Source organism: Daucus carota, chromosome 6 (assembly GCF_001625215.2).
Source record: "Daucus carota subsp. sativus chromosome 6, DH1 v3.0, whole genome shotgun sequence".
Classification (NCBI taxonomy): Eukaryota; Viridiplantae; Streptophyta; class Magnoliopsida; order Apiales; family Apiaceae; genus Daucus; species Daucus carota.
Genome location: NC_030386.2, coordinates 36,840,232 through 36,855,452, shown reverse-complemented (window position 1 = coordinate 36,855,452; position 15,221 = coordinate 36,840,232). Strand labels below are relative to the sequence as shown.

The window sequence follows — 15,221 nt, the reverse complement described above, 5'->3', positions numbered from 1 at the left end:
AATCAATGAAATTCTCTTGCTTTTCAAAAAAAAACACACGACCCAAGTTCTGTCACTGGACAGTTCCCCGGCAAATGGCTTTGGTGGTCCTTTATTTGACACTTGAGTTGTCTCAAACTTGTCAAGGAACAAATTTCTAGCTCATCTCATCAAACTCCGCTTCTAATCGGTTCGCTAGAGCCAAAGGGTTGCGATGGAAAATATATCATACATCGCTTGTAGCAAATGGAAGAAAGAAAGCTTTCTAAACACAAACTTTCAATTAATCATAAAGAAATTCAACGTAAACGTGAAAAAAGTTATCTTTTGGCTGCTTCATCAAGGAGTTCTTCAATCAGTGCTAAATATAAATGAGACAGTTGAAAACTCAACATGGCTGATCAAAACAAACAAAAGCAACAGTAAAAGTACCTCATGTGTTTCAGTTTCACAAACATGGAAGCCCAGAGGCAAAAATTAATAATGCAGATACTCATGATTATAAATCATTTTAACTAGTTTTTATAACATGCCATGCATGATTGACAAGCTAGATGCTAGATATGATATCTCGGATTTGAACCGAAAAGTCGAACAACACAGATAAATTAATTTATCGAAAATTCTTATAAAAAAAGATGAAAATTCATAATTAAAAGGGAACAGACAAGAAGAACAAAATAACTTGAAACACAAAGCTTCCATTTTGTGACCACTTCTTCAGCTCCTCAGCAATATGAAATACTCTCTAATCTACATACCAACTGTTCTTTTGCAATGGAGCACAGCTTCCTGAATGGAACTCTCCGAGTCACAGGACATCCGATAAGTATCAGCTGAGTAAGCTACGCTGGCTCGCGGTGATGTTGAAGCAGAACAGTCCCAATTTCTTTCTCCATGCATCCGTGAAGTGAACGTCCCAACTCTGGAGCCTGATCTTCGGCCTCTGACTCTTTGGCAAAGTGGCCTAATTAAATTCACGTACTTCTGAAATATTTTCTTTGTCAGCTTCCGGCACTTCCTCAATGATGAGCACCGAATCCTGGTCCCTGGCTTCAACTTCTCTGAGGAAAACAAAGGGCACTGTAAATTTTTAGTCGAATCAGAAGCATGATCATGTGCGTCCGCCTTTAATTGTTTGACAAAAAAAGGCATCAGCAGACCATTGGAAATCATCTCATCAGCATGAACAAGAGTGACAGGAGCCTGTGATATCGGAAAATTAAATTCCTGAGAAACTCTAATGAACCTATTCGAGGAAGACAAATTCGGGTCTATCTCAATGAACAAAGCTTCATCATATATATCAAGTGAAGCCCGGAAAGAATGTCCCGGGCTCTCAAAAGATGGCTTCAAGTTTGCTAACCAACTATAAGAAAAGCTCTCAATAGACAGAGTTTGAGATGTTTCCATAATGTGCAAGAGTTTGTATAGTATAAGATAATAAGAAAGAATATGAAAATTAAATGCATTCCTATAAGAAGCATATCTGTATTATATATAGACAAATAAAATTGGGAATCTATCTACATTTGCATTGCTATCCTCCCTAGCAATCATGTATGTGGTTGCATGAATACAGACAACAATAATAAAAAATTGACAAGAAAAGGAAAAGGAAAACAGAAAGAGAGATGTGAACCCCACAGACTCTCTAATGTATTGTTACATCCTCAGTTTAACTCAGTATCCTTTTCAGGCCTGTATAAAAAATATAGTGTCCCTTTGTACTTGATGAAACAACATTATAACAAAAGCTTGAAACAATCCTAGGTACTTGTGAATTATAACAAAGGGTTGATAATTACAATCATGCTTTCATACTTCTTTTGCATGGCCTTGGCATTTTAAGCAATGCAGACCAGAGGTTGATTTTGCATTGCTTTTTAATCCTGCAGGTCTATTATAATTTCATGACATCTAAAGAAATATCAAATAATTCAACCCTGTATAGCTGCTCATGTTTCAATGAAAACTTCAAGATATCTATATTTAGTTTCTACTGGTAAAATCCAACATAGAGAACTAATGGAATAAACATGGAGAACGCGGATGGACATGAACATCACAACCTTTATATAACGCCAACGCTATCGATGACAGACACAATTAGTAAAAGGGAAGATGTCTGAAATCTAAGAAATAAAATATCAGTCATTGCTTGGTAAGGAAACTTCAGTCATTTCCATCCACCAGCTGCCTTAGTGGTGGCAAGCTGAACTTTAGATCTCAAACAAGGTGATCTCATTTTCAGACAGAAGTTTAAATTATCTTTTATCCGCAGAACAATCTAAAGAAACGAAAGTAGAAGACACTGGTCCCATAATTGTCGGAGAAAGATACGGACTTGAGCATAGGTTTCAGGAGCAAACACCAAAACAAGAAAATGACTTGCAACCAAATGGTCCTCCCTAATGTCCCCTTAAACAATTGTAAAGTATTCAGAAATTCATTTTATACAGAAAGATAGTATTCTATTGAGCAATACTCTAACTAACTAGGTTGCAGAGAGAATGTTTTTTTAGTTTACAGTAACTTATGACGGTGTGGTTTCACTAGCTGTGCAGACTGTTATAGATTGTGGAATGACTTATTACTTATCAGGCATGCAGAAAGTTGCTAAATACTGTAATAAACATATCCAATAGTATCTTTATAAAAATTGATGACAATATAATAACTAACCACTAGACACTTACAAAACAATTTTTAATTTTACATTAGCAGCATAAATAAGTACTCCCTCTATCTTCGTATATTTGATATTATATTTGACGCTTTGAAAAGCAATATTTGTTATTTAATATTTAACATTCTCATGTTCTCATTTTATTGTATTATCTACTTAACCTAATTCCCATTTTATAAGGTTCAATAAGATAATAAAAACAAGATACCTAATTGTACGTCTTCTTAGTATCTGTGCACAAATCTAAAACGTTAAATATATAAAACAGGAGTATAATTTAAAAATTGACGTTACTTGGCATTAGTTGGCAATTGGCATCTAACAAGCATTAGTTGGCAATTGGCATCTAACAAGAAAGAAGCCGGCCAAAATGTCAAACTAGACTGAGCCCAGCGGATTCTCTCTCGATAACATGTACAATCGGACTATAACATGTACAATCGGACTGAGTCCAGCGGATTCTCCCTCGATAACATGTACAATCAGACTGAGCCCAGTTAATTTCCCTCTCACTCTCGGTAACAAGAGGTCGAGTGTTTAATCTCGCATGTGTGCATAAAGCACAAAAGAACTGAAATATCATTTGCACTGACAAGTGACAAGTCTTAATTTGAAATAAATTTAGCTATTGCTGTTCCTAAAATTTAGAATATAATAGCAAACTCAAGACCTTGACAATTGAGATTTATTAGGAGTTCTACAAGTTAGTACATACTCAAGTCATACTGTTTTATTACATAAATTGCACAAGAAATATCGGCTCACAACAGCCTTTTATAAATTTCTACAGGCTACAGATACACTATATATACATAAAATGGTGGAGGGAATAGAGTTGGAGGAGAGGGTAGAACTTGGTACTATATTCATTAATTTTAAAATTACAACAAAATGTTACTTCATCAAATCTATAAATACAAAGGCATTCCAAAGACTATGCAAAAGCATAGATGTTAACAGATTCCGCGATCTAGCAAAAACAGCACCAAGTACCATCCCTAGGAATACGAGTGGTAGCATTCTTTGCACACTGAAATGTGCCAAGGCAAATGCCACCGAACTTACTAAGATTGAGCACCATACAGGCATATACTTGGTTAATGAAGGGAGAAGAAAGCCACGGAAAACAATCTCCTCCCAGACGGGGGCACAAACTGAAACTACTGCGAAGTAAAGGACCATTGCCACTGGATCCCGAGCAAAAATTGATTGCTCAACATTAGATACAGTGACTGGCGTAGAAGGAAGCATCGGCAACAAATTCAAGTTGACCTGCGACAGTCGATTGACGATGGGGAACATCAAGCATCCCAAGCCCACTTCAAGAAACCACTTTCCTTGTAGACTAAATCGGAACCAGTCAGGCGGAAGGGGACGAAAGCGTGACAGGCAGTGGCGGAGGATCGCAATACCAGCAACACCTTCAACTACATCAGTCAAAAAACTGTATAATGCTTGACCTCTGTATGTAAGGGAGTCTTTTCTGAAACCTGCTGTGTGAGCTAGAAATGGAATTATCCACGACCCCACCAACCAGAATGTGGTAACCCAGAGGAACATTACCTGCAACATTAGAGATGTAACTGCAACTCTTAAAAGTTTCTTGCATCCCCTGCACTTCTACCTCAAGTAAATATATAGCTAAATCTAGTTATTAGAATTCAAATCAAAGTAAAGACGCTAAAATAGACTTATTAAATAAAACCTATTGGAGGCGAGTGAGCAGCCAGCAATTATTTGGCCATTCCGGCTGGTTACAATTTAATATGGTCCCTTAACTTGCAAAGGTGGGGCTTCGTTTTTATATCATACACATCGATTTGGCCCTGACGTATGGGTTTGCATTTAATCTTGAGGAAATCCTCAGAGCCTATGCAAAATCTCCAGCCCGTCACTCCTTGAGGATGTTTTGCCTTTTAAAACTGCCAACAATCTGTTCTGGGCTTGAGCATCAACCTCCCATAGAAAGGGGTAGAGGGCAAATAACTGGATCTCTGCCTACTTAATGAACCGGCCATTTAATGTACATATATAATACGCAGTCTCTGGTTCACTTCATGTAATAGGAGCCTAATTACAGTTTAAATCTCAAACATAAGCTGTTCCCAAAATGAAAATATATTGTTCATTTGTTCACCTAGGGTGTGATTAAGGTTTTCACAAGACTTGAAATTGATATAATCTCAATATTTAAAAATTCTTTATTGTGACTGAACGTAAAACAATAACATATTTACGATCCAAAGAATCAAATAGCGACTAATATTGATGCATCTATAGTCTATATACCTTTTACTGATAAGCAAAACCCTTTTCTAGTGGCACCTCCTAGTACCAAATTCAGTTTCCCCGCTAGATTCCCATATAAATCTCTCTTCATCTTTTGATGTTTATTCTAGATATATTTTATCACACTCAGATACTCCTACTAGACCTACAATCCTTTACAGCATTTTTTTTCCGCCAAGATTTTTTAAAACTTAATCTAATCAAAAAGATATTTGTGTATACATTTTATTCATTTTTTTACTTTATATATATTTTATCATCATTCTACAAATTTGCTCAACATTTTATTTAAAATTGTCTGAATTATATTATAATTGAAAATATAATTTTAGTTTAAAAATATTTTATTAATATTAGAGTCATTGAATGTCACCCCTAGATTCCTATAAACCCTATGATTCTATATATCTTTTTTATGTTTATACCTTCTTTGAAATTGTTTGAATCAGTTATAATCAAATATGATTAAGACTCCTATTAAATTTGTTACATAATTTTTCTACAAGTTTTTCATGTATACCTTTTATATATATTTTGCTAGTACACTCATAGACTCCTATGACACCTACAAGAAGATCCTACAAAGTTTTTATCAATTAAAAATTTTAAAAATACAATAAAAACTTGTATTCTTATCATACAAATACATTCACGCATTTTATTCAAAGTAAACAGAAACTAACACACATTAAAAGTAGTATTTGAAATATAGCACATATACTATAAATTCAACTTCAGAAAATTAAAGAAAAAGTAGGTATGCAGATTACATGTGTTCGTGTGTGTGTGAGGAGGGAGGGAGGGAGAGGGAGTGAGGGGGAGGCAGGGAGCCGGAGCGGGATAGGGAAACGGAGAGACTTAAAGGCTATAGGGTTTTTTTTAACTCAGGGGTATTTCAGTCTTTCTATACATAGGGCGAGGTTTTTTGTGCTTTTTACGGCAAGTTAATAATCGCACTAAATCGCTCAGACGCAAATTGCAGAATCTTTGCCTACACGTGAAGCACAATATGAACAACACTGAATGGGAAGGATAACAAATAGTTTTTTTAACCTCTTTGCCTCTATTCATATGTGTGTATGTCCTAAAGAGTAGAAACTCAAATAGAGTGTTTAAACTAGATATCTGATGATACAATTACTATACAGTAAACACTTATACAACAGTTCTAACTGCTATCTCATTTTTAACTAGAATGTGAACATAAATGTCCTCCATCATTTATTCAATTTCTCGTAATAGCGCCCTAAAATATATATTACCTGCACAATGGTTTTTGCTGTCCATGGCACAGTCCAAGGCTCCGCAGCAAACACTGCCTCTGTTATCTGAAATTATCACACAGATTAAATATCTGGAACAATCTCTATGGATCTTTTAATCGCCTCACGAAGATGAAATTTACCAGTATAATATTTGGAATGTTACCATGATGTATACCAGAAGCTCAAAATAGTATAGCAGAAAAATGGCATATTTTATTCATATTCACTTCAGAAACAAGATTGTATTCATGATATTAGATGATAAGGGAACACTAAGATCTAGATTCATTGAATATCATCAGACGCAAAGCACATATTATATCTTAGCACATGTAGTTTAACAAGTTTACAGTATCTTATCTAGACTTGAATGTTTGACACACGGATCATATCTATAGAACAGCATAATAATAAAGAACCAACTACAAGAGTACAAGGTGGTGTTCTTGAACTTGTGACACTTCTTTAAATTTGGCATGGATGTGCAGGGTTTCTCCTCTTGAAAAATGTCATTCTCCAGATAACGTATTTCTTTTTCTCAACTTGTTTATTCAAGAGTAATGCTACAGGTGCCAAATTGGGTACAACAACTTCTTACATAATGAAATGGCGTCAATGATGTGGCATTTTGGGTTGCTTATAATTTGTGATGCAGGTGCCCACTATTATTAATTGAGTTATAGCCAAAAAAAAAAAAAAAATATGACACTTTGTACACATTTTGTCCAATTGAGTTATAGGCAATGGTTTGCAATCAAACAACAATTGTTTTCCAACTGACTCTTGTATATTTTAACAATTTAAGTATTTAGGCAGAGAGAAAGAGACAACATATCTAAAACCACAGAGGATTTAATCTAGCAGGACAAAATAAAGACAATACCTTTTTGACTTTGGATAGCCAATCATCCTTCACAACATTGGACTGATTTATGCTGGGCCTAACTGATTCCTCGGGCAATTTACTCTCAACTGAATCAAAGTCGGAATCTGAAGAGTCCTCCTTCCGAAAACATGAAACTTTCCATCTCTACAAAGCCATATATGAAAATTAAAACATGAATTATATTATACAAAATACCAAGCCTTATAAAACCTAAGCCTAAGACAACCCTACATTCATTAGAGAACAAGAAATGGTAGTAGCAAAATATCTCTCATGCTTGTACAAACACGAAAAAACTTTCCAATCATCAAATGCCTATATAAAGTCTTTCCTTTCAAGAACCTAAGGGGTGTTTGGATGGCGGGTGGGAATGGGGGGCATGGGAATGGGTATCACATGGGGTGTGTAAGGAATAATTTACCCACCAAGTGGGATTGAGGTTCCCATTCCCTACCAAAAAAAAAATTACTAATCCAAACACCATCACATGAGTTTGAGGTTCTAATTCCCGTTAACCAGGCTCATTAACCATTATCCAAACACCCACTAGTTCAGTGCCATAACTTCAGACGCTACCATCAATCAGTTCCTTGCACTTCCACAGAGCAGGATACAAGCAATTAAACACTTCGAATAATAACAAATTCAAGACTTCTCCATACACAAAGTCCAACAAAATATCCAGCTAACTCGAGCAATTACCAATCACTTAACTAAAACCATTAGAACATAAACATTATATACTATCCTATAAGCCCTCTGTACTAATTTCACAACTACATGAACTACCCAATTAACAATTAAAAAAAACAATTAACCTAATTTTTCCATTAAAAAAAAGAAATAAAAAAACTCACATGATACGAAGCTTTAGAAGGTAAATGAAGCAATCTAGAATTATTCTTCAAGCCGCCACCGATCGAAACCGAACCCGAAACCGAACCCGCTTTACGCAATCTCAAGAGACTAACCCTGGGCGCTGGAGAAGAGAGAAGCGGCGGTGAGCGATGAGAGAGAGAAAGAGAGATTGATTGCGACATGTCCGCAGCACCACCGGATTGCTTTGAATCCGGAGACTTATTACTGTGTGCTGCTGCTGCATCAGATTACAAGTACACAACAAACTAGTGATGAAGCTGTTCTCATCTTGTTATGTGTGTGTGTGTTTTCAGACAGGCAGGCTGGAAGTAATAGATAGATTTACGGACAGAGAGAGCCAGTGGTTGTTGACGTTGTTGTGATGCCTAATTTTAGTCACGGAATAACTGCTCTTCTTCCTACTTTTATCTACCCGACTTTTACCATTGTCGTTGAAATTTTACCGTCTGTTTTTCACCGTCGACATGATGGGGAATGGAGGATGAAACAACCATTAGGAATTTAGGTTTCGGACTTTAGGATATAGTTATACTCTTGATTATAGTATTTTCTTCTTTTAATTTTTTTATTTTTATATTTAATTTAATTTTGAAAATGTATTTATAATTAAATGCCATAAAGTATATACCTTTTAGTCAATTCAATTAAGTCAAGTTAAAAAAGATAATTATCTTAAAATAAAGAATTTATACGTTTTTCATGAGTTTTTATAAAATATTAATTATAAGTGATGAAATTGACATAAAGTATATTAATATTATATTGAATAATATCATAATTTAATTGGATGAAAATTATATATAAACATTATCTATACTATACTATTAAAGCCGAAAGATTAAAAGTTTGGTCGGTCGGTACTTGGACCAAAATACGGGCCTATCTATATAACTAATTATTCTTTTTAATTTGGGCCAAATTACGGGCCTATCTATATAACCAATTAATAATTCTTTTAAAATCGTCGGTACTTGGGTCAAAATACGGGCCTATCTATATAACTAATTATTCTTTTTAATTTGGGTCAAATTACGGGCCTATCTATATAACCAATTAATAATTCTTTTAAAATCGAAACAATAAAAGTTTGGTAGGTCAGTACTTGGGCCAAAATACGGGCCTATCTATATAACCAATTATTCTGGACCTATCTATATAACCAATTATCTTTTTTAATTTGGGCTAAAGTACGGGCCTATCGATATAACCAATTAATCCTTTTAATTGAAATATATTACCTTTTTTATATTTCTGACTAAAAAACTTAATCTTCTAAAATAACATTAAGAAACATGGTAATTACATTTTTTAACTAAAATATATTATCTTTTCATAAATTTTCTAACTAAAAAATTAATCTTTTACAATTAATACGGACATGGGCGACATATTTATACGTAAAGATGTGAGCCAAAAGTCTAAACGTCAAATAATAAAAAATAGAGAGAGTATTATTATATTGGTCGGGCGGTCGGTACTTGCACCGAAGTACGGGCCTATCTATATATAAAACCAATTATTCTTTTTAACTAAAATAAATTATCTTTATATATTTATTAGCTAAAAGAACTCAATCTTCTAAAATAATATCGAGCAACATAGTAATTGTCTTTTTAATCAAAACGGGTTATCATTTTTAGATTTTCTAACTAAGAAATCGAGTTTTTACAATTAACACGGACATCATATATATTAAAAATATAATATCATTAAATATAATTATTAATAAATAACATGTGATATTATTAAACCAAAAATACATTAATAACATTATTTTTAAATACTCTAATGATCTCACATTAAAAAAAATTTACAAATCTATCATATACTATATATTATTACAATATTAATAAAACCGAAATAAAAAGTTCACTTGGTCGGTCAGTTAGTAAAGTTGGTGAATGGGTTGGTATTCGAACCACGGAGCTCTTGAATTTATAACATGTTATACTATTTTTTTTTATCATTTATTAAACCAAAACATTAAATTCAAATTAGTATGATGGGTCAGTATTTGGTTTCATGCGTCTCTTTAAACTATAATATGTTTTATACCATATTATGAATTATTAATAACGAAATATTAAAAAGGTTGATTGGTTAGTTTATATATGAGTTTATAGACCTTCTTAAATTATAACATGCAAAAAAAAATATTTAATTAGCCATTTGACGGACTTAACTATGAAGAATTTATCCAACTGCTAAATAAAATATTTATTTAACCACATTATTCTATCATAATTTTATTTTTACAATAAAATTAGATAAATTTAAGATATATAAAATAAAATAACAAATATGTTAACCGCCCGTGCATTGCACGGGTTATAAGCTAGTATTATTATAAATATTATATTATATATATTATTCATTATGAATTTTAAATATTTTATAATTAATCTGAATACTCATTTTATGTATTATCATCAGTGATCAGTTTAATATATTTATATTTTTTCAGAAATTTCAGTAAAAGAATATGGTCAATTTTAAATACAATATTTATTAGACTATGTCAAAAATATTAATTTTAACCCTTTTGTCGGCATTTTTTAAATTTTTAACTTGTATATTGTATACACATTTTAAGTATAAAAATATGAAACATATATTTAGAAAAGTTATTTTAACTACACAGTTACGGAGGGGAGCATAGTTGGCCAATAAAAAACTTATAAAGGCTGATTAGTAAATATTTTCAAAATTTTATCATTGTATAATATTACTAGAGAAAGCTATTTAAGAAATAGTTTCAAAAAAAATTAAGTAATAACAATACTAGTAAAGGAGATGTTTTCCATTATTTTTACTTTAAAATATTAATAATATAAAATTTGATAATATATATTATATAATGATTACTTTTTATATTATGTTATACTAATGAGTGTCCTTTTTCTTAGAAATTCTTAAAAGTCAGATTTATAGTAATATAAAATCATTGCATGATTAAAATAACAGTTGAGACTCTCTTCATTGCATTACATTATTCCCAAGTCCCAAGTCCTAACTACTGAACAATATATAAATGCCCATCAGTTAACATCTAAACATCCTTCCTATTCTAGCAGCATTTGCTGAGGTGATCTTCTGAATGCCTTCCTTGATGTTAATTAGAAACTTGAAATATGCATTTTCCCATAAGGGCTTCATCTGTAAAGAACCAAATACTGCCCAAAATCCAACAGCAAAACCAAGAACTAAACTTACATAGAACCCTGCTGTTAAAAGCTTCTCATTGTCATCATCGTCGTGGTCGTCTTGTAGATTGTCATCTTTGTTTGGCTGATGACTTGTTTCGTCTCCGGGACACTTCTTTGGAAGGGGAAGCCCACAAAGTTCCACATTTCCAGCATAGTTAGAGGCATCAAAGCTCTGCAGTTGGGTGCTTGATGGAATTTTACCTGATAAGTTGTTATATGACAAGTCCAAGACACTTAGGTAGTTCAATCCAACAAAGCCTTTTGGAATCAAACCTGAAAGCTGGTTTTGAGACAAGTCCAGAGATTCTAACATTTTCAGCTGCCCAATCTTTGGAATGATACTTCCTGTCAAACTATTTCTTGACAAATTCAAGCTAATTAATTCTTTCAAACTTGCAAACTCACCAGGTATGCTCCCAACTAATTTGTTGCTCGAAAGATCAATGCTTTTCAAGTACCCTAACGTATTTTTGTATTCTGATTCGTGTCGCTTCCATTGCACTAAAGCATTGCCTACATAGTCGCCACCTTGGTAATAGTAACCTTCATAAGCTGAGATGTTGAATACAAGTGCACCACTTGAGCTATTACTTTGAACCAATGCTGTAAAATTGCTGATACAAACTGGTATTTTTCCTGAAATGTTGTTTCGCGACAGGTCCATGATCTGGATAGTGTTGAGATGGCACATTTGTGTAGGTATACTTCCATGGAACTCGTTTGATCGCAGGCTCAAAACAATTAAATTGGTTAGATGTGTACCTACCCATGCTGGTATAATTCCTGAAAATTTGTTGTTACCCAGATCAAGAATATTTAGCTTGCTGCAGTTCTTCATGGACAAGGGCAACTCCCCTACCAAACTATTGTGCCTCAAGTTCAAAGTTTGAAGCTGGTATAAACTACCCAGAGAGCTCGGAATTTTCCCAGAGATATAATTATTACCCAAATTAAGAATAACTAATTCTGACATGTCCATCCAACAATCAGGAAGCTCTCCAGATAACTTGTTATCTGAGAGATCGAGAGAAGTGAAGTAGCCATTGGCAATTGAACACAAGAATGAAACAGATCCAGTAAACATATTTTTGGAGAGATGCAAAGATGTTAAATCAGGCGGAAGTGATGGCACAGGCCCCACAAACTGATTAGAATTAAAATCTAAACTGGAATAAGAAACTAACTTGGATGATAAATCAGGCACTGAACCACTTAAGTGGTTGTAAGACAGATTTAGATATGTTAATCTTGGGGAAAGATCCCAAAACCAGTTAGGAACTTTATCAGATATTGCAGCATAGGAGATATCAAGTTCAGAATAATTGTTCTGAGTTCGAATCCATGTTGGGAAATGAATTCCCAACCTGCAGTATGCGAGGCGAATAACATCTAGTTGAAAAGGAGGAAACCAGTTAGTGCTGAACTCTAAAGTTAATGAGTTATAAGCCAAGTGCAAGACCTTTAAGTTGGAGAGATTAGAGAGGTGAGCTTCGGAAACAGTATCTTTCAATAAATTTGAAGACACGTCCAAGAGTTCAAGGTCATGAAGTTGGGAAATGCTCTTTGGTAATTTTCCATGTAGCTGATTGTTGCTAAGATCTAACTTTTTTAATGACTTAAAATAGGTTAGATCAGGCAACGTACCTGTGATACGATTCTTGGCCAAGTCTAGAAACACCAGAGTTGAGACTTGTGAAAAACTTTTTGGGAAAGAACCATTCAACTGATTGCCGCGTAGCCAGAATGTCTTCAAGGATGGAAATTTTGTAATATCAGGCAATGAACCAGTTAGCTTGTTATTACCTAATCTCAAAGTCTCCAAGGATCTTGTGGCTCCTTCTCCATCAAATAGCCCCTTTAAGAACTCCTCTAGGTCTCCATCAAAATTGTTTTCAGATAAATCCAACCATTGCAATCGACCTAAATTCCTCCCAAAAGACTCTGGGATATTACCTTGAAGCATATTGTTAGAGAGAAAGAGATTTGTGAGGGATGTCATCTTACCAAAAGACTCTGGAATTTTCCCGTCAATTGCATTTGAAGCAAGACTGAGATTTCTAAGGTTAACCATGTTCCCAAATCCAACAGGAATAGGACCTTGTAAACCATTAGAAGAGATATCAACATCAACAAGACTAGCACTAGAATTAAACAACCATTCGAGCTCCAAAAACGAAACATAACCATTATTTGACAAATCAACAACAGAAAGAGCCATCGAAGAAAAATTACTTATCAAACTTGCTCCTGGCAGACCACACATAGGCAAATGCAATTCATTTAAAAAGGAGAGATTATTAACAGCTTGTAGCCAATCGACGCTTGCAAGGCTTATACCACTCAAGTCCAAGTATCTTAACTTGCCGAGATTAGGAAGCCAATCAAGGTTCACAACATCAAGAACATTATAGCCAAGATCAAGAAAATGCAAGCTGCTTAAATTCGCAAACTGTGAGGAATTTCACCAATAAAACTATTATCAGCCAGATCAAGAAATTGCAGATCACCTAAAGAACCTATAAACTCAGGTATCTTATTTTGACCATCTCCAAAATTATTTCCACCAAGATCCAAATAATTCAAATGCTGCAATTCAAGCAATGAGGTACTGATATTACCAGTAAGAGGCAAATCGAAAGAAAAATCTTGTCGATGAAGATCAAGGGAGACAACATGAGCAGTAAGGTTGTTACAAAGAACTCCTCTCCAAGTGCAGCAATCTCTGGTTCCCCAAGAAATGAGCTGACCACTGTCATCAACAAGGCCTTGTTGAAATTTGAGCAGAGCTTGTCTCTCTTTGGCTATGCATATAACATCATGAGCTCCTGCAGTTCTAATGACAGAGGGTTTTATGTGGAGAAATAAAAGCATGAGCAAGAATACATGCATGGCCATTCCTTCGTGTAGCATTTGTTTCTTGAACACTGATCTACAATGACAGTCAAATTCTCAGACAGTACTGCTCATATATGTACACACTCAGTTGTGTAGGAGCATGTAGTCACAGAACTTATGTAGTGGTGTCTTCTGTACACGAATTTAAAAAGAATATATTTATTTATTAGTGTGTAAGACTTTTTATTTCGTAAAAATAAGTAGAAACAAATATAAATATTTTTTTTTAATAAGTAGTCATCTCTGAATAATAAAAAATATTGAACCTCAGTCATATCTTGGAAATTTCGTGCAAGTTGACTTGCAAAGTCTTGTCAAGGTGGTGGATGAGTTGGGGCAAGAGGATTGTGAAGTACGGCTGTTTAACGAACCGAGCTGTTCGCGAACAAGCTCGAGCTCGGCTCGTTAAGAGCTCGTTCGGCTCGGCTCGTTAAGTTAACGAGCTCGAGCTCGAACACAAAAAATTGTTCGTTAAGTAAACGAGCTCGAGCCGAGCTTTTAGTATGTTCGGCTCGAGCTCGGCTCGTTAAAGCTCGAAAAAATGTAATATTTTCGGGGTTTTTTTTATAATTTATATATGTTATTGAACTCAGAATTCAACATATAATTAATATATATATATATATATATATATATATATATATATATATATATATATATATATATATTTTAGTGATGTAACCAAAATTTTGAAAAATAATAATTTTATATGGTTTGCTATTTTAACAGTCAAGTAGAAGGTTAACTAGTACCGCTAACTAGTGTTTAATCCTAATTTAGTGTTTCAATATATTAAAAAATATTTCTTACCGATCCAACCGTATGGATGTTAACATATATACATTTTAGTGATATAAACAAAGTTTAAAAAAAATTAAAATTATTTGGTTAGCTATTTTAAGAGTCAACTAGCGGTTTGTCCTTATTTTTTTTCTGGCTCGATTCGATTCGACTCGGCTCGGCTTGTATTTGTTCGCGAACAAGCTCGTGTTCGGCTCGTTAGTTAACGAGCCGAGCTTGAACACAATTTTTGTTCGATAAAAAAGCTCGGCCCGGCTCGGCTCGTCAGAAAAAAAATTAAAGCTCGGTTCGGTCAAAACTCGGCTCGGCTCGGTTCGTGAACAGCCCTAATT

The 15,221-nt window shown here is 34.1% G+C and overlaps 4 protein-coding genes across 4 annotated transcripts; all 4 read right to left on the bottom strand.

Moving 5' to 3' along the window:
- Nucleotides 1-732: 732 nt before the first annotated feature.
- Nucleotides 733-1,392, bottom strand: LOC108226696 (probable membrane-associated kinase regulator 6). The gene has a single exon (XM_017401692.2). The coding sequence runs from the start codon at nt 1,390-1,392 to the stop codon at nt 733-735; it is 660 nt and encodes a 219-aa protein (XP_017257181.1).
- A 1,988-nt stretch (nt 1,393-3,380) lies between these two features.
- LOC108227944 (uncharacterized) lies at nt 3,381-8,374 on the bottom strand. The gene is made up of 4 exons (XM_017403347.2): nt 7,966-8,374; nt 7,106-7,252; nt 6,220-6,285; nt 3,381-4,231 (listed from the first exon to the last, which is right to left on the bottom strand). Exons 1-4 carry the CDS (start codon nt 8,146-8,148, stop codon nt 3,563-3,565), a joined length of 1,065 nt encoding a protein of 354 aa, XP_017258836.1. The 5' UTR covers nt 8,149-8,374; the 3' UTR covers nt 3,381-3,562.
- A 2,655-nt stretch (nt 8,375-11,029) lies between these two features.
- On the bottom strand, nt 11,030-13,411 carry LOC108226310 (receptor-like protein EIX2). The gene has a single exon (XM_017401254.1). It carries the CDS (start codon nt 13,409-13,411, stop codon nt 11,030-11,032), a length of 2,382 nt encoding a protein of 793 aa, XP_017256743.1.
- A 218-nt stretch (nt 13,412-13,629) lies between these two features.
- On the bottom strand, nt 13,630-14,088 carry LOC108226309 (receptor-like protein EIX2). Its single transcript, XM_017401252.1, has one exon. It carries the CDS (start codon nt 14,086-14,088, stop codon nt 13,630-13,632), a length of 459 nt encoding a protein of 152 aa, XP_017256741.1.
- Between the last annotated feature and the right edge of the window lie 1,133 nt (nt 14,089-15,221).

What these genes read in the sequence shown, in the direction of transcription:
- LOC108226696 (XM_017401692.2), bottom strand. Translation starts at nt 1,392, where the DNA reads ATGGAAACATCTCAAACTCTGTCTATTGAGAGCTTTTCTTATAGTTGG.
- LOC108227944 (XM_017403347.2), bottom strand. Translation starts at nt 8,148, where the DNA reads ATGTCGCAATCAATCTCTCTTTCTCTCTCTCATCGCTCACCGCCGCTT. An exon ending in GGCTATCCAAAGTCAAAAAG is followed by an intron (nt 6,286 to 7,105) that starts GTATTGTCTTTA and finishes TGATAATTTCAG; the next exon opens with ATAACAGAGGCAGTGTTTGC. An exon ending in CAGCAAAAACCATTGTGCAG is followed by an intron (nt 4,232 to 6,219) that starts GTAATATATATT and finishes CTAATGTTGCAG; the next exon opens with GTAATGTTCCTCTGGGTTAC.
- LOC108226309 (XM_017401252.1), bottom strand. Translation starts at nt 14,088, where the DNA reads ATGGCCATGCATGTATTCTTGCTCATGCTTTTATTTCTCCACATAAAA.
- LOC108226310 (XM_017401254.1), bottom strand. Translation starts at nt 13,411, where the DNA reads ATGGCTCTTTCTGTTGTTGATTTGTCAAATAATGGTTATGTTTCGTTT.